Source organism: Podarcis erhardii (assembly GCF_964252035.2).
Source record: "Podarcis erhardii genome assembly, chromosome: 10".
Lineage (NCBI taxonomy): Eukaryota > Metazoa > Chordata > Lepidosauria > Squamata > Lacertidae > Podarcis > Podarcis erhardii.
In genome coordinates this window covers 20880413-20905059 of record NC_138500.1, presented here as the reverse complement: position 1 = coordinate 20905059, position 24647 = coordinate 20880413, and the positions used below count along the sequence as shown (strand labels likewise).

The following is a 24647-nucleotide window of genomic DNA, read 5'->3' as shown; positions in this document are numbered from 1 at the left end:
CCAAATAATTCTCTTAGCACACCTTCCGATGTGAACAATACATTTAGAGTCAATAATGAATTATATCTAAGACTAATGTTTTGGCAGTTGTGAAGTCCCACCCAAATGTAAACACCGTATAATGTGACTGGCTCTAATCTGTCAACGTAAACTCTAGATAGGGGGAATCCTGGCCCTGAAGGAGTGTGAGACTCTGAGGAGTCTACTGGACGTTCTCTTATTTGGCTATCTCTACTACATGGCCTTGGATTGCTCAGCTCTGTTGCAATTTATCAGGAACGCTTTATCTTGCCGTTACCCCTAGTGGAGGCATCATTCTTCTTAAACTCCCTCGGATCTGTAGAAGTTCCAGCTCTGGGCCTTCATGCTGATTCAGAAGGGAGTCTCTTGGTTCTGGAGTTAAGATTCAGGAAATGTTAATAGCAAGGACAGATCAGGAGGTATGATAGCAGCAGTTCAGGGTGGGGTGGGAAGAAGTCATTTGTTATCTTTATGTGATTTCTTATCTGCCCTTCTCCATAAGGTCCCAGGGCAGGTTTACAGCAATGTAATATACATTTTTAAAAAGCAACAACTGGAGAAAACAGTTCCATTTAAAAAAAAGAAGTAACACCATTGCACCTGGAACAGAAGAGTATAAAGTCAATGAAGGACTTGGGAAAAACAAAACAAAGTACCTTAACCGTAAAGGCCAGGGCATATGTGTTCAGCATACAGCAAAAGCTATACGAGAAAAATGTTAGACACACCCACCCCTCTGTGGGAAGGCAGTTCCTCAATTTAAGGCTGTCACAGAGGGGGAAACCCTCCCAGGCTGCCATTGCCCAGACTTTTGATGATGTCAGAACTACCAAGAGAGCCCCCTCTGCCAGTCTTGAGAAGCAATAGGGATGGAAGCAGCTTTTTTTGGGTATTTGGGATCTAAGGCTTTAAGGCTTTAAACACCAATGTGAGCACCTTGGATTTGGTATGGAGCAAACTGGCTGTTTTAAAATCAGGGTTATGTGAGCTCTAAATGGAACCCTGGCCAGTAACCTGGTTGCTGCGTTTTGGACCAGTTGACTCTACCAAATTAAGTCTGGAATGGCAGCCCCATGAGGAGTGCATTGCAATCAGTTCTGGGGGCTGTGTGGAGTTCAGTGGCCAAGTCATCTCTGCCCAGGAGGGACCACAGCTGGAAAAGCAGCTGTAGCTGGAAATCAGCACTCCCAGCCCCTAAAACCACCTGAACCTCCATTGACAGTGTTGGTTACAGGAGCATCCCACAAGATGTGGACTTGTTTATTCCAGAGGAATGCACCCCCATTCAGAATAGGCAGGCTCTGCACCTCCCATACTTGAAAACACAGAACATCTTTTTAGGATTTAGCTTCAATTTATTGGCCCGCATTAAAATGTACTAGCCCCCTTGAAATGAGCATCGGAAGCAAGGGAGGTGGTGCATCTAGAAAGCAGAAGAAATACATTTGTGGGGGCAAATGAGATGTGTGGAGGAAACGAGGAAGGACAAGACAACCATTCCCTGGAAATGTATTTCTTCTGGTTAATGTAAGGCAATTCTATTCCCACCATTATTCATGAGTGCTGACTTGCAGAATTGACAGCCAGCTATTGACATTGTGTTGTGTTATCTTCCTGGAATGCGTCTGCAAAAATTGAAACACAAAAATGCTAACCAGGCCTCTCCTTATCTTGTGAGATCTGCTAGGAGCTCAGCTCAGACAGAGATCTGCAGGACTGTGATGCGTGCATTTAAAAGATGGAGAGTACAACAACTGAAACATGGAAACTTTTCTCAGAGGACTTGCCAGTTCTAATTAGCACATCTGTTAAACTAAGTGTGGTATCTAAGGGATCCATTCTGAGTTCATTTATTTGAATGAGTCTAGCCCAACACCACCAAAAGGATTGGCAAAATGCTGGCAACTCTAATTACAGTACTGGGTTTCAGTGAGCTGCAAATCCCAGCAAAAAAACTTGCTGGGTGACCTTGGGCCAGTACCTGTTTCTCAGCCTAATCCACCTCACAGGGTTGCTGCAAAGATAAACTATGCCACCTTGAGCTGCTTGGAGGAAAAGTGGGATGTAAATGTGTGACAGCCCCTACACTTTAGACTCCCTGCGTATTGATATCAGGCAAGTGCCTTAGCTGTATGCTTTTTGGCATGTTTTGGTTTAGGCAATCCTATCCAGACGTATATAACTTACTGTCAAATAAGTAAATAAAACACATGTAACACTTGCTGTGTGAGGATTTTGAGCTTTCTCAGTTACTAAATCATTTGAGCAAAATATGTTGAATGGCCCAAAGGTTACAGAGTGGCATCTGCACAACTTCCGGGTTGGCGCCCCCGGCAATGGCGGCTCCTCCGATCGGGAGGAACTTGCTCCGTGGAAAGTTGGGTCTGAACCGCCACGGCGAAGGCGGAGACCCATTGAAATCATAGGCGGAAGAAGCTTGTGAACCTGGGATTCGGCTGGCACCTTTTGCGCCTCCCCTACTCATGGGGAAACCCTGTTTTGGGGATCCGGAGTGACGTGGGATGAGCGGCGTGGTGCTTTGAATCGACCGCTTCTTTCACGGAGTGAAGCTGCATTGCTGTTGCTGGAGAGCGCTGACTTTTTCTTGTGGACAATTGGATTTTAAACAACAACCCATGAGTAAAACGGAAAATTGGATCTTTAAATATCTTAATTTGGCATCGAACGGGGAAGGTTCAAAACAGGAAGCCCGCCTTCCCCTTTTGTAAATAGACTGAAGCAAAGAGCTTACAAGTTAAGGTCTCGGAAAGCCTTATGTAAAGGATTAAACTTCCATCGATTGAAATTATTAGACCCCCCCTTGGAAGCAGGAGAAGAGGGGGGAAATTTTGGACTGTGTATCCTGCAGGAGAGAGTGATTAAAATTAAATTACCACTGCTCTGAACCTGGGAACGGGCTCCCAGTGATTGACGTTTCGGGAGAATTCATTGACAGCGAAGAGAACGGATGTTGACAGTCAGTTAAATAAGAGAAATATATTGTTTCCATTGTCCACTTCTGCGTTTAAAAGGGAGAAAAAGTATCTGAAAATTGAAACTATCTTTACTTTTTGATCTGTGTTGGAAAAGATTGATACAAGTGGAGACTGTTCCCCTCTAGAGGGAGCTTTTGAAACTGTTACAAGAGTGGAGCTGGGAAATCTCCAGCTGCTTGATAAGAACTGTGAGAACTAGAGATTGACCTTGGATATTCAAGAATGTTGACAGGGGAAGCCTTATGGACTGCATTTTCTAAGATAAGCCACTTGTTGGAACAGCTTCATAAAAAGATGGATGTTATGACTACTAAAATTGACATTTGGAACCAAAAGTAAGCACCAATACAGAAATTATTCAGGATTTGGCACAGGAATATATTTCAACAGGACAAATTGCTGAAAAGGAGGAGAAAGTTGCTGTTGTCGAACCTAAAGTAATACAAGGGGAAGCCTTAGCCTTACAGAGGCAAATTGAGGACTACAAGTTGAGGCCCTTTATGATTGAGACTAGAAAAAGTCAGATTTTGAAGATCGGAGCCTGGCCTGGACTAGAAAAGGAAAGTTGGAAAGATCCCTCTATGCATGGATTAACTGACTTTTGGAATATGGACTTGGGTCAGGAGAAGATTGGAGTTCTGGGGGCCTTTGGATTTGGAGGAATTTTGAAACATGCCCAGAAATACTTTATGGATCCTAGTTTTAATTATGGAAATCTGGCTGACCTGTCGAGAAGGAATAAAAGTATCGTTGGATTGGAGTTTCCCCGAGATCTGCTCTTCAGCATCAAAGAATATGAAGAAGACTGGCAGAAGGGACGTGGAAAAGAGTTAAGAGCCTCGGACATAAGATCTCCAGGTTGATGGACTGTATGGAGTTGACGGAAGTGGCTGGTAGAGTCCGAGACTGGGGAGAGGAGATGGTGGAAGAAGATTGGAAATTTAAAGTCTATATATAGAAATATTGTAAAATTAATGAGTGATAGAAAAATGTTGGAAGGAAATTTTATGGCTTTGGCTGAAATGCTATAAGGAGTTAAGCTTAAATAAGTATACTAATTTTAATGGAAATAAGATAAAAAACATGTTAAGACATTTATATGATAGAAAATAGAGAAAGATGGAAAGGAATTGCTGAAACAATTAATGGAAGTGGAATACAAAGAGGGAGGTGAGAGGAGGTCAATGATACAAAGGAATGAAAGATAGAATATGGAAAAGGTATGGTGTATGTTTTTAAATTGTTTTTGTTTGGTTTGGTTTAGTTTACTGTGTTAGTTTAATGTGTTAAGGTTGTGTTTTGTATTGATTATGTATTGTATTGTTTTTTCTCTTTTTTGTTCTTTTTTTTTCTTTTGTCTTCTTTCTTCCTTTTCTTTTTTGTAAGCTGTAAAAGTAATAAATATTATTTTTTTTAAAAAACAGAGTGGCATCTGCACATAAAGGAGATTATACAATGAAAACTTGTTTGGCGCACCAAAATTCCAGGTTGACTCAAAATGCAGCATTTACCACACCGATTACCAGGGATCACATAGAATGCTTAACCTACAGGTTAAGTGCAATTCTGCCACCCAGTGGAAAGCTGAGATTCTGTAACATTTTAAAATAGTTATCAGTTTCTTTTCAGATTTCTGTGAGCAACAGCAGGGTATCATGGTTGCACAGAGGTCAGAGCCACAGATTCTTTGATAAAAGAAAACCCTGTTTTTGTTTTGCAGAGTTTTTGTGGGAAAGAATATATACCATTGCCTTGTCCCCTCACCTGTTTAGCTTAAATGGTGGCTTTCTTTCTGACCATAGGAGATCATTCCTGCTGTGAAATAAGTAGCAGTATGATGTTTGTGTCCCACTACTCCAGTAGTTACACCTCTTATAACGAATGTTTGCGTTTATTCATCTTTCCTATTGAGATTCTCTGAGCTGTGCATGTTTCCAGGAACTGGTAAAATGCTCCTGCTTCCATTTTGTTTAATACATGAACCAAAAATGCCCAACTATGGCTCATGTCACAAACGAATGTGGAATGCCTCACCCTACGTATGATTGGCTGCCCTCTGTACTGTTGTAAACAAAAATTGCCCTTTTCCCTTATGGGGTATCCAAGAGCCCATACAGAGTCCTTACATAGGTTCCCTATTGGTAGGAGAGAATAACAGAGGCCAACCAGAGAATATTGAGAAGCAAAGCAGCTAGTAAGCTTGATCTTTATTGATCTGTTGCAACAGGGTGCTCCCCTCACCCGCAGGAGAGAGGAGGGACCCAGAAAAATGGTGTGCAAGGCCTTATAAAGACTTTTGAAATTGCCACCCTGTAGAGCAAGACCACCCCCAGAAACATCATACATACATCACAGAAGGGGTGTAACCTAAGACCACCCCTCAGATACATCACACCTACATCACAAAAAAGGCGGTCTAAAACTGAACATTTGAATGTTGTTTTTCTCCTATCGTTTATTTCCTGTCTGGCAGGCTACTTGATTGGATTTCCTGGGTAGCCTGGCTAGTCTTTTGTAGTGATAAATACTTAGTTCCTGGGCCAGGTCACAGGCTCACACCCTATTCAAACACAGACAGGATTTGTGAAGGAAAAGATAATGGGGAGGCTTTTCCAGTTTGACCTTGCAGAGAAAAGATTTGGTCAGTTTAGGAATCAAAATGGTTCCAGGTTGGCCTTCCTGTGCTGATCTATGTATGTGCTTGGTTGGTACACTTATGAACATTACCATATATCTAAGACCATAAAATTCCTATCACAGTACCACTGTTTTTTCATTAACTAGATTCTCAAAATTAAATCAATTTTGAAATTTGGCTTCCTCCCAAGTAAGCATGCATAAGATTCCATTTTACTTTTTCAGAAAATTTGTTGGTATTCCTGCTGATTCAATTGGTTATTTTAGCTATTGCTCTGTAGTTGGATTACTGCTTTAATTGTTGTTTGCCATTTGTATTCCTTTTGATATTTCTAGTTGTGCAAGATGTCTTCAGTGTGTCCAAGAAAGGCAGAATGTTTTCGGGGTTTTTCCTAGGCAATAAGGCTGCAGTCTGGAAACTACGTTGGGAGTAAGCCCCACTAAATTCAGTACTTCTGATTAGGATTATAAAGCAATTAAAGAGCAGTCGCTGCTGCTATTTCTGCCCTTCTTGTTATGCTAATTTAACTCCTAAAGACAATTACTTTCCATGCTTGATCTTGACTGAAACCGATTCAGTAACATTTAATTGCTCAGATACTCTAGCCCAGTAGTTCCTCCCTGGACCTTTCCTTTGGAAAAATTAAAACATACTGTTTGTACAGGCAGTTTATTTCCCACGCCACTTTATTTAGTGATATACCCCCGATTGTGCGTTTAATAATTTAGGTCGGAGCAAGGGATATCCAAGCACACTTCATTGCTTAAATACGTTTGTTTTTTGGGAATTGCTGAACATTAATCAAAACTTCGTGGGGAGGGGGAGGGGCAAGTTCTGCTTTAATGTCCAGAACAGGCAAAGAAGGCAATTCTTAAAAAAAATTGGTATGTGTTTTTATTATTATTTAAAAACCATATATTCCTTATTCGACGAAATAAGCAAGGAGCTTGGTCAATAACTAATGCCACAAACAGATAGGTAGCCGTGTTGGTCTGCCATGGTCAAAACAAATTTTTTTATTTTGTTAATGCCACAAAGACGTCGGCGGCGGACGCCAAAGCTCCCCTCTAAGCGGCCCCACGAGGGCAGAAGGCGAAACGCTTCGACCCCGCCCCCTCCTCCCAGCATGCTCTGCGCCAGGTGCGCGGGCACCCCCTTCCGTTAGCTAAGATGGCGGCGCCCGCGCTACGAGCCGGCCGCCGTTGGCTTTTCGGCCTGAGGGCCGCTTCGCCCCGGCTCCAGGCGCCTGGCGGACGGCGGCAGTCCCACGACCAGCGGCCGCGGGCTCCGGCCAAGGGTATCTTAGCGGCTCAGCTCGAGCGGGGCCTGTTCCAGGAGATTTTCCCTCCCCAGGCCGCCGAGGAGCAGCTCCCCGGGTTGTTGGAGGCGGGCCGCCTCCCCGTCACGGCCTACTGCGGCTTCGACCCCACGGCCGACTCGCTGCACGTCGGGCACCTGCTGGCGGTGCTGGGCCTGCTGCACTTCCAGCGCGCGGGCCACGACGTGGTGGCCTTGGTGGGCGGAGCCACGGCGCGCCTGGGAGACCCCAGCGGCCGCGCGGAGGAGCGCGACGTCCTCCCGGAGGAGCGCGCGCGGGAGAACGCGGCCTCCCTCCGCCGGGGGCTCCAGAGGCTCTTCGACAACCACCGCGAGCTCTTCTGGAGCGGGGAAGCGACTCGCCTGGGCCGCGCCGCCGTGCTGGACAACGCCAGCTGGCTGGAGCGCGAGTCCGTGGTGGGGTTCCTGTGCACCGTGGGGGGCCACCTGCGCATGGGGACGATGCTGAGCAGGCAGAGCTGCAAGGCCCGCCTGAGCAGCCCCGGCGGCATGGGGCTGGCCGAGTTCCTGTACCCGGCGCTGCAGGCCTACGACTTCCTGCACCTGCACCGACACCACGGCTGCCGCATCCAGCTGGGAGGAGCGGACCAGATGGGCAACATCATGTCCGGGCACGACCTCGTCTCCAAGTACGAGATAAGGGGTGGGGGGGGGGAGGCCTGCATTTGGAGTGCGCTCACCCCACGCTGGGGTAGCTGGATGGGAGAGAGGTGGTTGCGGAGTAGTAGCTTATATACGTAATCGGTAGCGACAGGTGCGAAAAGGCATGGGGCAGAGGGAAAGCAAGCGGACAAAGTCAGGGGTCCGTTCTCAACAGTCAAATAGTTGTGCACATAATGGCCAGCTGAAATTAGAGCAGTTAAGAACCTAAGAAGAGCCTGCTGGATCAGGCCAGCAAGCCCCCTCTTGTCTGGCATCCTGTTCTCAATAGTGGCCAATGAGATCCCTGTGGGAAGTTCAGGGGCAAGAGGATCCTGATTGAGCTGGTCTTTTAGCAGAACTGATGAAATGGGCCTGGGTCTTGGAGCTACTCTTAAGCTAAACTTGAAGGAATTGACTTTGCCTTCCACCTCACCTTGACTTTGCCTTCCACCTCACCTACTGCAGCAGCCTAATGGAACAGCCGCTGCTGAGGGACACTTGAGAGAAACAGTTGGGAGCCCCTGTTGAGAGTGGATTCATTTTTTCATGTGTAATCGTTATTTTACAAAAATGTTCATACACTGAGTCAATAAAACAGTTCACTTAGATAGAGAAATATGAGAGGCATTTTTTGGAAGTATTTCTTACCATTTTTCAAATTAAAGAATTGGAAATTTGAGGGGATGGAAAACTCTAGTGTACTCCTTTGAAATAACAAGCTCCTCAGAGTAGTTTTTGATATTTATTAATTATATTTATAAACTGTCCATCCAAGGTCTCTGGAGCAATTACATAGACAGAAGCATAATAATTGTAATATGATTTCTGTGTAATATGTAATATGTACAACTTGAATCCAGAGACTGGGTTTTGTTTTCTGGTATTTGATATGTGGTCAGGAGAAGAAACAAGCAGTATTGCCTAAAGTTACTATACAGCAGGAAGAAGGATTGTGTCTTACGTGGGGGTTACGTTGGATTTTTTCGCGGGGGGGGGTAGCATGTAAAGCTGAAATTGCATAGAGTCAAAACAACCCCCAGAACTGTCCCTCAATGGGCAATTTTATCTTCCAGAGTCAGTGTGAGATCTCTTGGAACCAGGGTGATGGCCTTCAGAGCCCATGCAAGAGTCTCCCAGAGCCCAGTAAGTGAGACAGAGAGCTTAAAAGCTCTTTTCATGCCCAAAAGTTCTTAAGCTCTCTGCCTTGCATGCATTTAATTTGTGCAGTTGCAGCTGGCTGGCTGTATAGCTGAGATGGAATCCATAAAAGTTGTGGGCCCACTGTAAACTCCCACCCTGCCCTGGTATAGGTATGTTTGGCACTTCAGCATACAGTAGGCTGCTGCTCCATCACTAGCACTAGATATGTTGATAATTGGTTTTTGAATAACACTTAAGGCATTTCTACCTTTAAAATGAATAAATATGAGAAACAGTGCACTATTATGTTATGTTCCCATGGTGACATCTCTTGCTCAGCAGGTACAGCACACGCCCTACTCACAGAAGGTCCCATCATTGGTTCCCTCTACTTCTAGTTAGAAAGCTATTGGGTAACTGTACTTGAAAAAGTTACATGAGACTTTAAAACCTGCTTCTAATCAGAATAGATGAATGGACCAGTGGTCTAACATTATAAAGTAGATTCATATTTTTATATTCCTCTTATTTATTCATTTTTTGTTGTGAGCTGTTTGGAGACCTATGCACAATAAGTGGCTAGCAAGTCTAATAAATACTATCTACCTTTCCCTAGAGGGACGCAGGTGACACTGTGGGTTAAACCACAGAACCTAGAACTTGCCAATCAGAAGGTCGGCGGTTCGAATCCCCACAGCAGGGTGAGCTCCCGTTGTTTGGTCTCAGCTCCTGCCAACCTAGCAGTTCGAAAGCACGTCAAAGTGCAAGTAGATAAATAGGTACCGCTTTGTTGGGAAGGTAAACAGCGTTTCTGTGGGCTGCTAAGAGTCCTTGAGTCACACACTATTCCCATATTCAGTGCAGATAAGTATTATTCTGATTATAGGATACCAGTGTGCAGAATGCAGGTGTGATACAGCTTCTGGCAAGAGGCTTTCCGTATACATGTAGTTAAGCTTAGAGGAAATCTCAAAAATTGACAATGTACTGTGCGGTAAGAGGCAGGTAGAAGTGAGGAGCAATTAAGATGAGGCTAGCCTCCTGTGTAGCTAATCAGAGCTGATGCTATAGGATACAAAATTGCTCTAATTACTCCATTGCATTTCAACATCACTCCTGAATACATACAGAAAATTTGTAACACAGTGCTGGTAGCAACAGCATACTCCCCCCCCCCACCCAAACCAGCATCTTCCTAGCCCTACAGGCATCAAACTTGGTACACATCCCATCCAACTTGAAGCCTGCCCATGCAGTAGCATAGTTAGAGCAGATGGCGGGTTAATCATATCCTTACTATTGAAGCAGTTTCCATAAGAGTTGAGTGGTCCTTCTATTGGGTTTTATCAGTGATGGTATAAGCTTATACAGTGGTACCTCCAGTTGTGGACAGGATCCGTTCTGGAGCACCGGTCAGATCCCGAGGTTTCTGCAACCGGAGGGACCGCTTCTATACACGCACGCGCGGCAGTAGAGCACTTCTGCACATGTGCACGCAGCAAAAAGCCAGAAATATACTTATGGGTTTGCCGCTTACGTATCCTGGTTTACGTATGCGGAGGTATGACTGTATTTACAAACGGCACGGCTGGAGTGACTTGGCACCCTGGAAATGAAAGCATCATTGTAAGGCTGTAAGGATGTAACTTCTTTTGCAAGAATGCAACTACTTTTGCAAGCTTATATTGCAAAGGAAGCTGTTGCTATGTTGATCTGTTTCAGCACACACACAAAAAAACATTAATGAAGGTGTGAAATTTTGTGGACTAGAGTGCACTTCATAGAAACCTGCAGACATAGGAAGTTGTCTTATATAGAGTCAGACCATTGGTCCATCTAGCTCAGTACTGTCTGCACTGACTGGCAGTGGTTCGCCAGGGTTTCAGATGGCACAGTCTCAGCCCTGCCTGGAGGTGCTGGAATTGGACCTGGGACCTTATGCATGTAAAGCTGATGTTCCACCACTGAGCTTCAGCCTTTTTTATTAGATGCTTGGTGTTATCCTTAGCTGGGAGGGGTGTGGGTGAGTGCCGTAGAAAGACAAACATACCAGGATGGGTAGAACATAGTACATAAAGAAGGACATCTGCTGAAGGTCATGCAATATACCGTATTTTTTGCTCTATAAGACTCACTTTTTCCCTCCTAAAAAGTAAGGGGATGTGTGTGTGTGTGTGTGTGTGTGTGTGTGTGTGTGTGTGTGTTATGGAGCGAATGCAGTCTGCACAGCTATCCCAGAAGCCAGAACAGCAAGAGGGATTGCTGCTTTCACTGCGCAGCGATCCCTCTTGCTGTTCTGGCTTCTGAGATTCAGAATATTTTTTTTCTTGTTTTCCTTCTCCAAAAACTAGGTGCGTCTTGTGGTCTAGTGCGTCTTATAGAGCGAAAAATATGGCAATTTATATCATTGAATGCAGAAAACGGGATGTCATATCCATTGCACAGGTAAAACTGCAACTGACCTACACACACATTTTGAAAATCATGAATTGGCAGTTTTGACACACACACACAAGTGGAGTAACCTGTTGCTAAACACTTTAAATATAAGAACAACAGCCTGTCAAACTTATGTGTAATTGCTATGGAGAAGCCAACAGATCCAACAACGTTATTAAAAAGGGGAGAATTTCTGCATGTATATCGTGGACATATTAACAGCACATGGCCTCAGTCTGGAGGACGGTACCAGCATCGCTTAGCTTCCATCATCCATCAAAAAAAGAATAAGGTTGATTATCTTGAAAAGTCACCAGGTGGTTGCTTGATATCATTATGCAGTAGACTGTCCATTCTACCGTATTTTTCGCTCTATAACATGCACCCGACCATAACATGCACGTAGTTTTTAGAGGAGGAAAATCCGTAGGCATGTCACCCGTAGGCATTCCCTCCATAACACGCACAGACATTTCCCCTTACTTTCTAGGAGGAAAAAAGTGAGTGTTATGGTGCAAAAAATACGGTAATTTATTTAATTTTCCCTTTAGTATCAGCTTTTTACGGCCAGTGCTTGTTTAAAGTATTTCTTGGAGGGAGTCTAACATTCAAGGCCTAGGGTATTAAATGAACTAGTCAATCAAAATATATAACTTAGGTCTGAGTAATACTTGTGCCATTACTAGTTCCTTCAAGAGTATGCACATGACATATTGGGGCTCTGGGCTGTCAAGAGCTCTAAAAGAACTGGGCATAAAGAGGCAAGTGGCTGATGGGAGAGGAGAGTTCATTGTGTAAGCAGATCAAAAGATTTTTGACAGGTAGCTGAAGGCAATAGGGTTGCCTTCTGTTGTAGAAATGTTTGTAGGTCTTGAAATTAAATGTGTACCATGTTCTGTTGACAAGTAACATAACTTAAGTATTGTAATTTGTTTCCTATTAGGGTGACAGGCGAAGATGTATTTGGAATAACGGTGCCTCTTGTTACAAGTACCACTGGAGATAAGTTGGGGAAATCTGCTGGTAATGCAGTTTGGCTACACAGAAATAGGACCTCTCCCTTTGAGTTATATCAGTACTTTGTCAGACAGCCAGATAGCGCTGTTAAAAGGCAAGTACATTTCTTATCAATCTATGTGAATTACTGTTCTAGAACAAAATGACTGCTTTGCTAGTGTGTGGTAGTGGTTAGCGTCAGATGAAAAATGGGAAAACTCAGGCTCAAAGCCACACCAAATCATCTTAGGCCAGTCACACACTCACCTAATCTATCTTCCAGGATTGTCATGACTCAAATGGGGGTAAAAGCTATGTATGCCATATTGAGTTCCTTTGGCAAGAGGTGGGGCATAAATTAAAATTTAGGATATATATGCAAAAGGCTCCAATCTAGCCCAAGCTAAAAATAACTAATGCAGCACTCAGAATGTGTCCAAGGTTTTAGAGGTTTGTTGGCAAAAAAAATGTTACTAACCTTGCATAAACAGTAATGCATTATCTGCTTTCCATTAGTGTTAGAAACTGAGATATGAAAGCTAGGAGCTAAATGGCACCTTACACCTAGGTTATGGGCGCAATAATGGAATGTCTAGGCATGCTTTTTTATAACAAGAATACAAACTGAAAATGAATGAACTGCAGCTAAAATATTGTGTTCATTTTTCACATGGTCTAGTCCTTCCCCTGCCCACCCCCCCTAACATTATTAAGAGGATCTCTTCTCCAGTCTTCAGAGAGTAGTTGGGGAGGCAGAAAAAGGCCACCCTTTCCTTCCACTCTGCAGTTTTAATCCAAAATCTTAGACACAGCACTGTTCCCAGAGCTCAGAAACTGCTCGTAGTAATGAAATTCCCTGTCGCAAAAGGTGCCTAGAACAATGGGAGTTTTGAACACTGTGAATTGTATTATAAAACCTGCAAATGGTGTTCTTTAACATTTTTATTAAGTCTCAAAATACTCTGAGGTTCTGCTACATCTTTGACCGCCTCTGATTTTACTGTGCAGAGGGCTTGTGCTGTTGTACTGGTGCAAGAAATAGTCTTGTCATATCCTAAGCACATATTGTTACTGTAAAAACAATACAAAGTTACTCTTTAAAATACCACAAGACTTTGGTTTTGCAAAAACTAGACTGACACAGACACCCCTCTGTATGTTGTTCAGAAGACTTAGATTCAGTATTTTCAGTTTTAAAAAAGCAAGCATAAAAATGCATTTTTGTTTTTACTTGGTCATTAACAAGATTATGCCACTACTTTAAAATTTTAAAAATTTCCGGAATCTAAAGCATGGATTGAGGGACTGAAATTAGTGTAGATCTGCAATCTGTTACAGAAGCAGAATGCGATTCTGAAGGCAGTTTTGTGTAGGGAAAATTTTAATGTTCAATGTTGTATCGTGTTTTGTTAGACGCCACCCAGAGTGGCTGGGGTAACCCAGTCAGATGGGGGGGGGGGCATATAAACAATAAATGATGATGTTGGCTATTTTCCCTTTAAGGTATCTGAAGCTTTTCACTTTCCTCCCAATTCCGGAAATCCAACACATTATGGAAATGCATGCTAAAGAGCCTGAGAAGTGGGGGCCCCAGAAACGGCTTGCTGCTGAAGTAACTAAGCTTGTTCATGGCAAAGCAGGTCTGGAATCTGCTAAGAGGTAAAAGGAGTCTTAGGCTGTTAATATGTTGATTTTTGGACCAAAATGTTAATGAAAATGCAGACAGGAAATTTCAGCTTTGCAAAGATGCAGAATTTACAGAGGAGTCTTCTAAGTTGCCAACATTGATAAAAGCTACTTCTGCAAGTCTTGGTCATAATGTAAATATTGATGAGTACTCTTTTTATTTATTTATTTTTAAAAAAAACCAGGTGCACAAGGGCCCTTTATTACAGTGATATAGCAGCACTAGAGACTATGTCCGACCAAGAGCTTCAAGAACTCTTCAGGGAAGCACCATATGTTGAGTTGATGCTTGAACCTGGGACAACAGTACTTGATTTGTGTCGGAAAGCGAATGCTATTGTAGATGGACCAAGGGGGTAAGTTAATATTTACATATTCTGCGGCATTAATTCTGTAGCTGCTTAGTCTAGAAACAAGCTTCAAGCTTATCTGTGTTTCTACTTAGTAGGCAGCCTCATTGTGTGAGACAGGCTTCCTGGTGAGGCTGCATCTCTTACCTGACCTCCCTCTGGCCAAATTGCCACTGGGTACCATGACCAGAGAGGGTGGTAGTACATGCCTGATGGAAGATCCAATACGGTACTTCTGCTGCCACCTCCTCTTCCTCTCTCCCGTCACAGTATGCTGTCTGCTATTGCCTGTATGTCTGTGGCTGAGTGAGTTTCTAGCCTAATTTGTCATCAATGATGGGTCATTATAACTTTAAACTATTGTAAGGTGGTCTAGCCGTGTCATTGACTGTACAATTTCTTTTTTCAAGGTATCGTGACATAACAAGTGGTGGAGTTTCTATAAACCACATTAAAGTAACTGATCCCGATGCTGTTCTTGTTCTTGGACAACATATCCTCAATAATGGCTTGTCACTCCTTAGAATTGGAAAAAGAAATTACTATGTTGTGAAATGGCTTCAGTTGTCACACGAAGAACAAAAATGCTGAGGTTCTTTTCAAGTACGTTATGAGTGCATTTTACTTCATGGACTGAGAACACACACCAAACAACTCACAGAAACTGTGGTGTGAATTGCTTTTTCTCACTGTGTGAGACTCGGTATTGTCTAGAAATTGGATGGCATCTTAATTCGTACTTAAATCATGAAACGAGGAGGAACTCTATGGTACAATGCAGAGTCTATCCAAAGAATGCAACTGTTGAAATATGTTATCGTAAGTATTGGTTATAAAACGTTTGTCTACAATAAAGGTAACTAAATTAATCCTGAAAGTTATTATTACTTGCATTGTTAGTGTGTTGAGGATGTGAATGGTAGTAAATGTGACATAAGAACCCGTTTGAAGTAGTGACAAGCCAGGCAGCTGGCTCCTGAGTCCACAGATAACCTAATTTTAATTGTTTATAATGGGTTTTAACTTTTTAAAACCAAGTTTTAAAAAGTTATCAACTATTTTATGTTCTGGAAGCTGGAGGACAGAAGTGTATGGCACTGTAATACCAACAGCAATTAGGTTTTAATAAGATATAAGAATCCATTTTTTATCCTAAACAATATAGTGCTTGTTTCATTACTCAGTTGAACTTTCTGCTTTGTAATCAAGCTGTTTTTGAGCAAAACATGGGCTGGGGTCGATGCCTTGAGGTTGCTCTACGATGAATGTATATGGAGATTATGCTCTCATGTAGCAGGTAATGGAGTGTGGGATTTGTAACTCGGGGTGTAATTTATATTTCTGTGGATAGTACAGATGGCCAGCAGATCTAAAAGCTGTTCTTACAATATGCAGATTGGACTAGATGACCCTCACAGTTCCTTCCAACTCTGCAGTTCTACGATTCCCTGCTAACAGGTAGTTCCTTATGTTTTAAGCAAATTATAGTTAATGTAGGTCTACTGCCTCAGGGTTACAGTATGTATACCCTGTGAACAGTTGGGCCTCTGATCCAATAGTGGTTTTGTCCAGTCTGCCATAGTAGGTAGAAGCTCCCTATCTCAAAAATTTGGGTTGAATTTTACACCTTTAAATAACACCTACTCGTACAAATGAGTCCGCTGGCAAACCTCACACCTTCTGAAAATTATTGTAGCTATATACCGTATTTTTTGCTCTATAAGACTCCCTTTTTCCCTCCTAAAAAGTAAGGGGAAATGTGTGTGCGTCTTATGGAGCGAATGCAGGCTGCGCAGCTATCCCAGAAGCTAGAACAGCAAGAGGGATTGCTGCTTTCATGGCACAGCGATCCCTCTTCTTGTTCTGGTTTCTGAGATTCAGATTTTTTTTTTCTTGTTTTCCTCCTCCAAAAACTAGGTGCGTCTTGTGGTCTGGTGCGTCTTATAGAGCGAAAAATACGGTAACTTGACATAGTGACCTAGGTTTACCCCCTACCCATTAGCAACTGTCTCAGCAAGTGAAGTTAAAAACTGACCATACTTTAAAATGTGGTTTATTGATGTAAAACTGTCGTTTCTACACAATCAGCTTTATTTACAAAAGTAACTACATACATTTGGTACTGATGCTGGATAATCTACCCTTCAGTCGGCATAGGTAAATGTTCTTTCAGTTAGCTTATGCATTTTCAATTCTGAGTTGGACTAGACAGTGATTTTTTAAAATACGTACAGCTGTGTAGTTCCATTGCCTTAGATACAGAAGCCTAAAAGTCAGGATGAAAATCACTCTAAATGCAGGCACACCCACACCCCGATGACTCAAAGTGCATAATATAGTACATAGCATGCTAACCTTGTAGAAACGTGGTTTGTTCAATCCTGTGCAAGCAATACTGAAAGTGCTAGTACAGCAGTGGCATTAGTAACTGCTATTTTAAATATATTCACAGCTGCTGATATTACTTGAAACTATGTGAGATTGAAATAGTCTATTCAAAAACTTCATGGCAGTATGAAGAGATTTTCTAGTGAAGACTGGTTTGCCCTTTAAAACCTTAGCGATTACAATTCAGATGGAGCAGGGCTGGGGAACTTTTTGGTCCCCAAAGCTGCATTTTCTCTTGTCTCTCTGGGAGCTGCATGCCACACGTGGCTAAGGTGACCCTTGCAAACATATAATACGGTCCTGCACCCCCCAAAAAAATACCGCTGAAGGAACGTGTGATATTGGAGAATGTGGGTTAAGCTTCCATCAAGAACATCACTCTGCAGTAGTTTTGACAAACATTGTTGGAGTCAGTAGAAAGTGTTTGTGTGCCTGGTGGGCTGGCAGTTCCCCGCTCCTTGTGTAGTTTATTATTTTTTAGGGCAAGATTGCCTTTAGGAATTCTTTCAAGGGGTAGTAATCCACAGATGATCTATATACTCAGCAACTTGTTGAACATTGGCATGTGCTTCAAAATCCATGGTTATTACAGAAGTGTCATAAATTGAAACAATATTGAGGCTGAAAAGGTTAAGTTTCCACCCTAAGACTTAATTCCCCACCTCTGTACCACCCTGAAATCTGATGAGGGGCAGTGAGGTTATAAGTAATAAATAAATAAGCAATATATTAATGTGAGGAACCTTTTACTGGCTGAAAACTGTATCCTGATGTCCATATGCCAGTGATGAATACAGCAAATGGGGCAAATTAGTTTTTTACAGTAATTTCTACATATGTCCCCTCTATCCTCCATCCAGGCAACCAAGAGCCGTATCAGACTTCAAGGACCCATTCCAGCTATGCAAAAATGTTCAGGGTGCAAGGCCAGTGTGGCTTGGGAAAGAATTATGAGGGTCACATAAGGGAGCCTAGGCTGTGGTTCACCATACATGGTAACTATTTTCACATTACTGTACCTCTGATATCCAGCAAGCAAGGATATATGTTGAATCCCACTTCCATGGGACAGTGCTCATTGGTTTCACCAGGCCATGTCTTAATGTGTCTGGCAAAATCAATACCTTTTAAAACAGTGGATGAGACAGGCTAAATTAGAACGCATAGTAATTTGACATCTACTCAGAATTAATTCTTAGTTATCTTTTTTTTTATCTTTTGACAAATTTATCAGTCAAACATCCTCTAAAGGCCTTTAACCATTGGAGGTCAGCAACCTTGTTAATTTATACCAGATGTTGCTGAACTACAACACCCATTGGTCCTAGTAAGCACAGCCAGGGATGGTGAATGTTGTAGCTAGTAACATCTAGTGGACCAAAGGTCCCCATGCCTGATACTTACCATTACAGGATTTTTTTAAAAAAAAACAAAAAACCCATGACTTCTGGAAGTTTTCACCTTTACCGGTTAATTCTTTAATGAAACATAATCATGTCAGTCTAGATGTATAGCCCCATCAGTAGAGTGTTCTTGTTTCCTGCCCTAAATTACTTTAGTCCATTCTTCCTTCTACCTGGCATGACCCCCACCAGTCAACAGCACTTCATGGGTACTGGGCATCCTTACCCCACACTGGACTGGGTTTCCCTCTAGTTAGTCTTACTTTTTTGTATTTCTGCAAAGATAGGGGTTCTCCCATACTGCCCACTTGGATATGGGGCGGTGCCATTTTGGTTACTTAAGTGACAGCATTGCCTGAAGAACAGAAATAGAGGGAATGAGGTGATTCCACATTAGCGGGCACTAGGTGCAGGTTCACTGAATTTAGTAGGAGGTTAACATACCCCTCTCAGAAGGCTGAGTTAAGTACCATCATGCCACAGATTTGCCAAAGCATCAGAAGTGATCTTAAAGCATGATTTTATTTTCAATATGCTTGCTGTATGTAGGATTTTTGAGGAGGGTTCCAAGTGCCCGCACCCTTAAAGGCACCATCACAATTATGTTTCACTATACTGTAAGGGGAAGACGAGAAAAACAGCATGTTTTCAAACTGCTACTGAACATTCCCATTTAATGTCCAATACCTTTTGTCTCAAGTATAAGCTCAGTTTACTCTTTTCAGCCTGTTGTGTAAGGACTGAGCGGATAAAATCCTGTACACAATGTGTGAAGGCCAAGGGTTTATTTTTTTTTCCACAAGTACACATGTTGAGGAAGGCAATATCTACTTAGGATATGCACCTCACAGCAATCTAAAAACATAGTTCTTCCAACGTAACACATATTTTCCTTCCATGCAGGAAAAATGTTGGGTGTGAGCAGGTGTACTGTGCGTTAAACATAAACTTATAAAATCTTCAGGAACTAAAGTGTCATTACTGTTGATTTTGGTGACTATGGCAGACAATCAAGCAAGTTACCACACCAATACCTAAGATGAAAGTAGCTCAAAAACAGTAATGTGTTGGGACCATTGAATTAATCTAAAGGCCAGCTGCTTTTACATCAGTATTTTCTAAAGTTTCCTTACTTTTCACAATGATTTAGGAGAAACCTGATCTGCCACAATACCTTTTAATATTGCTGTTTTGTTAAGTCTGGAACTCTGTAAGTGGATGGTCCATGGGTTTTGGTCCCAGACATTAGGATTCTTCAAATTCTGATTACTTCTTTGTTGATAACGCTTCTTAGCAGAATCTCCACTTACTCCAGATTTATCTAGCTAGAGGACAAAAATAGCCAATGCATTTTGGAAGTTAGCCAGATATTTCTTTTAAGGTTCTAAAACATGAGGGTATACATTACACAGTTATAAGGCAGTATTTCTACTGTGCTGTTTATCTGTTTGAGACTTTAGAGTGCATGCAATTAAATTCATCTTAAAGAAAATATCATGGTGTCCTTTCTTCATGGTTGAAAAACCTATACTGCAAAACCAGCTTAAAAGGCTACATCACAATACTAAACTGTTCATCCTATCCACAGGCAACTCATTTAACAAGCCAGGCACTGGAATTTTTACATGGTTCTTTCCTTAAGTTCAGTCCAGTCCAATTCCTCACAGGAGAACAGACCTTGGTCTTTGCACCAGGAAACTAGTAAAGAAAATACGTTGATTATATGAGACTTGTTTTGCAAGTACAGCATACTTTTCTGTCCGTAGAAAGCCAAACTGAATTGTCGTTATGTGAGCAGATTTATACATACTGCAGTAAACATAGAAGTTCATAAGTATATATAATGCCTAGCAATTTTCAAGTCATCCGTTTCTTCATCCAGCTGGAGAAGCCCTTCACCAAAGGTGTGTCTCTCGAATCTCACCAATAATATGACTGGCTCGCTGCAAGGCCTAGGACAAGAACAGAAATTGCTGAGATTTATACTTGTCAAGTCACAGCCAGAGACAACCACAAAAATATACAACAAAAGTAATACAATAAAAACAATCATTGGGCAATAATTAAGTGGTGGCTGAATACGGTAGCACAAGGGGTGAGGCCAACAACGCACTGACTGATGCAAGATGCAAGACCTCACATGCTGCAAGATTCTATAGCCAATGAACTTTGCATACAGTCCTATCTGGAAAATGAATGGCAGAAATTCTCATGCCCTCAGCCAAAGAGTGCACTAACTAGATCTTAAATTTTGGGTACAGTACAACTGCATCTTGTGCACATTTAACTTGCACAATTTCAATCCTACACAGTTGAAGGCAAAGCCTGCATGCGGAAAGGGCCTTGCTTCCCAAGCAAGGCAGAGAGCTTCAAAGCTCTTTTTGTACCACGTTCTTGCCTCTACATGCCTGGGATGCTCCCACAAGATCTCAGAGGAATTCAGGTGGCCCCATTAGAGCATCCCGGAGCTTGTGCAGAAGCGGTTCCAAGGGTTTGAGTGTATGTGTTTTTGCATATATGCAGAACCCTTAGAACCAAACCCCCCATGTAAGACACAATTGTGAGGCTCATGGTGGCAGAGTATGAAAATAACTAAACTATACTAGTGTACATAACAAAACTAACTTGGCTTGTTACAGAAAAGGGACTGCAGTACCTGTAACATATCAGCTGCCTCCTTCCTGCGCTGAGCCATGTCCTCTGATTCAGTCAAAAGGTCATCCAGCAATAAGGCTTTGTACAGCTGTCCTACTAGCTCACTCTGAAGAGAGTCTTTCACGTGGTTAACCAGAAAATGCATCACTGCTTTTGGCACACTGCAAGCAAGCAAGCAAATAGATCAAGCACATAACCCACGGAGCTAAGGGTTCTTTCTTAAATTTATATACCACCCTTCACCCAAAGATCACAGGGCAGATTACAACATAAAAACACAAAATACATAACAATGATTAATAACCTTCCCCCGAACACTTAAAAGACCATAGACTATTTAACCATCAAAGGCCTGGTTGAAGAGGAATTATTTTTGTCTGGCACCTAAAAATATGTAATGAGTTGCCTAGGGAGAACATTCCACAAGCAGGGAGCCACCACAGAAAAGGCCCATTCTCATATTGCCACCCTTCAGACCTCTCATGGAGGGGGGATATGAAGAATGACCTCAAGTGATGGTTGCAAGGTCCAGGTTAGTTCATATGGAAAGAGTCAGTCCTTGTATTGTGGTCCTGAGACATGTAGTCAAAACCAGCTGTTTGAATAGGGCCCAGAAACCAAGTGGCAGCCAATACAGTTGGGTTAGGGTGAGTGCTATATGCTCAAATTGTGTTTTTTCCCAGTGAGCAAGCTGGCTGCTGAATTCTGCAACAGCTGAAGTGCCCAAACCATCTTCAGAGGCAGCCCAATGTATAACACATTGCAGCAATCTAGCCTACAAGTTATGAGTGTAGGTAACAGAAGTTAGACTACCCCTGTCCAGATAGGTGTGTAGCTAGGGCACCAGCCAAAGCTGGTATATGGCATTCCATGCTACTGATGCCACCTCGGACTACTCTGAGAAGACTCACTTAAATGAGTGAACTTGTTACTTACAGTCATTAATTTCAGTGGATCTACTCTTGAGATAGACTAACATTGGTATTTATATAACAGATGGTTTTAGACTGAGTATCATTTGGTAATAAATTGGTTGTCTGATACGTGTATTTTGTATTTACAGAATTTAGAAACAACAACCCTGAAGATAACTCACAATATGGCAACACAGTGGTGCCTCGCAAGACGAAATTAATTCGTTCCACAAGTTTTTTCTTCTTGCGAGTTTTTCGTCTTGCGAAGCACGGTTTCCCATAGGAATGCATTGAAAATCAATTAATGCGTTCTTAGGGAGACCGCCTTCAGACCAGGTCCGGGGACAGTCTGTCCCCGGACCTCTTCTGAAGGCTGGCGGGGGGGGGGGAGGACTTTTCTCCCCACCGCCAGCCTTCAGAACAGCCTTCTGAAGGCTGGCGGTGGGAAGAAAAGCCCTTCTCCCGCCGCCAGCCTTCAGAAGAGTTCCTGTAGGGCTGCCTAGGCTGCGGATAGCAGCCTGCTGCCCGGCGCGAGGGGCGCTCTGCTTCAGGGGCGCGGGGCAGACATTCGCAGCTTGGGGAGCCCTGCAGGACTTCCCCGCAGGGCTCTCCAAGCTGCAGATAGGGGCAGCAGGCTGCTATCCGCAGCTTGGAGAGCCCTGCGGGGAACTCTTCTGAAGGCTGGCGGGGGAGAAGGGCTTTTCTTCCCACCGTCAGCCTTCAGAACAGCCTTCTGAAGGCTGGCGGTGGGGAGGAAAACCTTCCTCCCACCGCAAGTCTTCAAGACAGGTCCGGGAACAGAGGAGAAGCGCTGCGTGCCTTCCCCTCTGTTCCCGGACCTGTCCTGAAGGCTTGCGACGGGAGGAGGGCTTTCCTCCCCACTGCCAACATTCAGAATGCTGTTCTGAATGTTGGCGGTGGGGAGGAAAAACCCTCCTCCCACCGCAAGCCCCGGGAAGAGAGGAGAAGCTGTGCGCCTTCTCCTCTGTTCCCGGACCTCCCACCGCAAGCCTTCAGGACAGGTCCGGGAACAGAGGGGAAGGCGCGCAGCTTCTCCTGTTCCCGGGGCTTGCGGTGGGAGGAGGGTTCCCCGCTGTCCCCGGAGATTTCCCTATGGGCTTTCGTCTTGCGAAGCAAGCCCATAGGGAAATTCGTCTTGCGAAGCCGCTAAAAAATCGGAAAACCCTTTCGTCTTGCGGGTTTTTCGTTTAGCGAGGCATTCGTCTTGCGGGGCACCACTGCATTTGTTTCCGTGCTAAAGCACCAAAACACTAAAACTTCATGGTTATTTTTGTGAAACGGTCAGTTAGAACTGAAGTGCAGGAAAGAAACTACATAGAGCTGCTCAACTGTATTTATATTTTGAACAGTAAAAAATACTATCGGAATTAATAATAAATTAATAATAAAGCAATGAGAGGGTCAAATCCTGAAAAAGTAAGATCGCAAACCTGTCTTGTATGTTCTTCCTCACAATCAGGAAGTAGGATTTGATAAGGCGTTCAATCACCTCGCAGTCTCGTTGCTCTCGGGCTGAAAGCTTGCGTGCAACAGGAACAGGCTGATGCAGGAAAAAGCAGAGTTAAAAATATTTCATGAGCCTGCAGTTCCACTGGACTTCAAATAGGACAGTCAGGTTCAGAGTGAACTATAAGAAGGTGGCAAATACACCTGGATTTTAGAGGTGGCTTCCGTCTGGTGACATAACAATGCTGGCAAGTGTCAAGAGAATTTTTTTAAAAAAACAAATTGTTAATATGAGGCTTTACAGATTAAAACCTTGTAGGTGACACAACATACCTGACTCTTGGGGGAAATGGTGGCATCATTGCTGTCACTTGTGAACAAGTCACAATAGATCATAGGCCTTAAAAAAAGATGACATGCTGTTCTTTGCTGGAGTGAATGGACATTGTTCTTGAGAAATATGCCAGGTCTAAGAACACAGCTCCTCAAAATTGAGCTTTTTATTCTTTGTGTTTTTAAGAGCATGTTTCCAGCCCTGAATATTATCGAGTAAAGCTTATGGACATGACGACATCATCACTAACAAAGCCACAAACAGCCTAGGAAAACTCAAGCTACTCCATATTACATATATTTCCTGTATAAACAGTGCATATCCTTGTTTAAAAATAACCCATGTCTCACCTCTCTCCATCTACCATTTCAACCTCTGCTAAAATGACAGTCTGTGCAATCTGCTACAAAAATCACAGTGGCAGGATGGTACAGAATGCACAAGCCGGTAGCATTTTGCTATTAAACTATTAGTTGAATTATTGTACTGTCATTTATAAGCCACTCTGAGAGCCCTTTTAGATAAAGAGTGGGTTTATAATGCTGTATTCCTCTCCTACTGCACGAAATCTGAACCATCCTGTCCATTTTGCTAATTTGCACATGATAGTCCAACTGAAAGTATAAATATAGTGGTGCATAATTTGGTACAGAGTTAGCATGTAAAATATGCAGCTGATATAAATTAAGTACTTGTTCGCACAAACCAAAAGTACCTTTTAGAATTCATGGTGATCACTAAATTTGTATTCCCCCCCCCCAAAAGAATTCCTCTATCCTGGCTACTAGCTACAATATACTTTTGGCTGACAGCCATGTTTAAAAACAGGTGGAGAACATAACTCAGAAGGACCAAATCCTGCCCACTCCTAAATTCTGTGAGGGGCACACCCTGCTCTTCTTGTACCAGCTTGCAAATTTTGTTCCTATGCTGAGAAACTCACCACATCCAGCAAGTTTACAGCATGGCCTCTTTGAGGGCTAGCAGGTAGGACCGTTACTGGTTTTGATTTTTCCTCAGCTAGTATTTCCTCAGCTCTGGAGGTTTTCAGCATGCCTCTCCAGTTGCCTGTTCCGGCTTCCTGAGCTCCATCTCCCACAGCAGAGGATGTCTAATACAAAGAAAATATACAATACCCAAATTCCAATCAGTTGTTTGCAAGGAAAATGTCCTGCGTTCCAAATGCTTGATTATTAGTGATTCATAGTGTCCTAAATACACACAGAAAGCCATCTCCAGA

At 43.0% G+C, this 24647-nt stretch overlaps 2 protein-coding genes across 9 annotated transcripts in view; one reads left to right on the top strand and one right to left on the bottom strand.

Moving 5' to 3' along the window:
* Window positions 1-6815: 6815 nt before the first annotated feature.
* On the top strand, window positions 6816-21781 carry YARS2 (tyrosyl-tRNA synthetase 2). Of its 5 annotated transcripts, none has more exons than XM_081878955.1 (7): window positions 6816-7622; window positions 12158-12325; window positions 13714-13869; window positions 14082-14252; window positions 14657-15065; window positions 17495-17629; window positions 21756-21777. In XM_081878955.1, the coding sequence occupies exons 1-5, from the start codon at window positions 6826-6828 to the stop codon at window positions 14835-14837; spliced, it is 1473 nt and encodes a 490-aa protein (XP_081735081.1). In that variant the 5' UTR covers window positions 6816-6825; the 3' UTR covers window positions 14838-15065; window positions 17495-17629; window positions 21756-21777. The 5 variants fall into 5 exon arrangements, with proteins under 5 accessions (XP_081735081.1, XP_081735080.1, XP_081735083.1 ...); XM_081878954.1 differs by lacking the exon at window positions 21756-21777 and adding an exon at window positions 18941-19529; XM_081878957.1 differs by lacking the exon at window positions 17495-17629 and having other exon boundaries at window positions 21756-21781.
* Window positions 18808-24647, bottom strand: part of DNM1L (dynamin 1 like) — a 40847-nt gene continuing 35007 nt past the window's right edge. For all 4 annotated transcript variants that reach the window (XM_081878899.1, XM_081878901.1, XM_081878900.1 and 1 more), the window contains 4 exons: window positions 24351-24518; window positions 23058-23167; window positions 20694-20853; window positions 18808-19989 (listed from right to left, as the gene is read on the bottom strand). In XM_081878899.1, coding sequence (XP_081735025.1) covers window positions 19933-19989; window positions 20694-20853; window positions 23058-23167; window positions 24351-24518 — 495 coding nt within the window. In that variant the 3' untranslated portion in view covers window positions 18808-19932. The remainder of the gene's footprint in view (window positions 19990-20693; window positions 20854-23057; window positions 23168-24350; window positions 24519-24647) is intronic.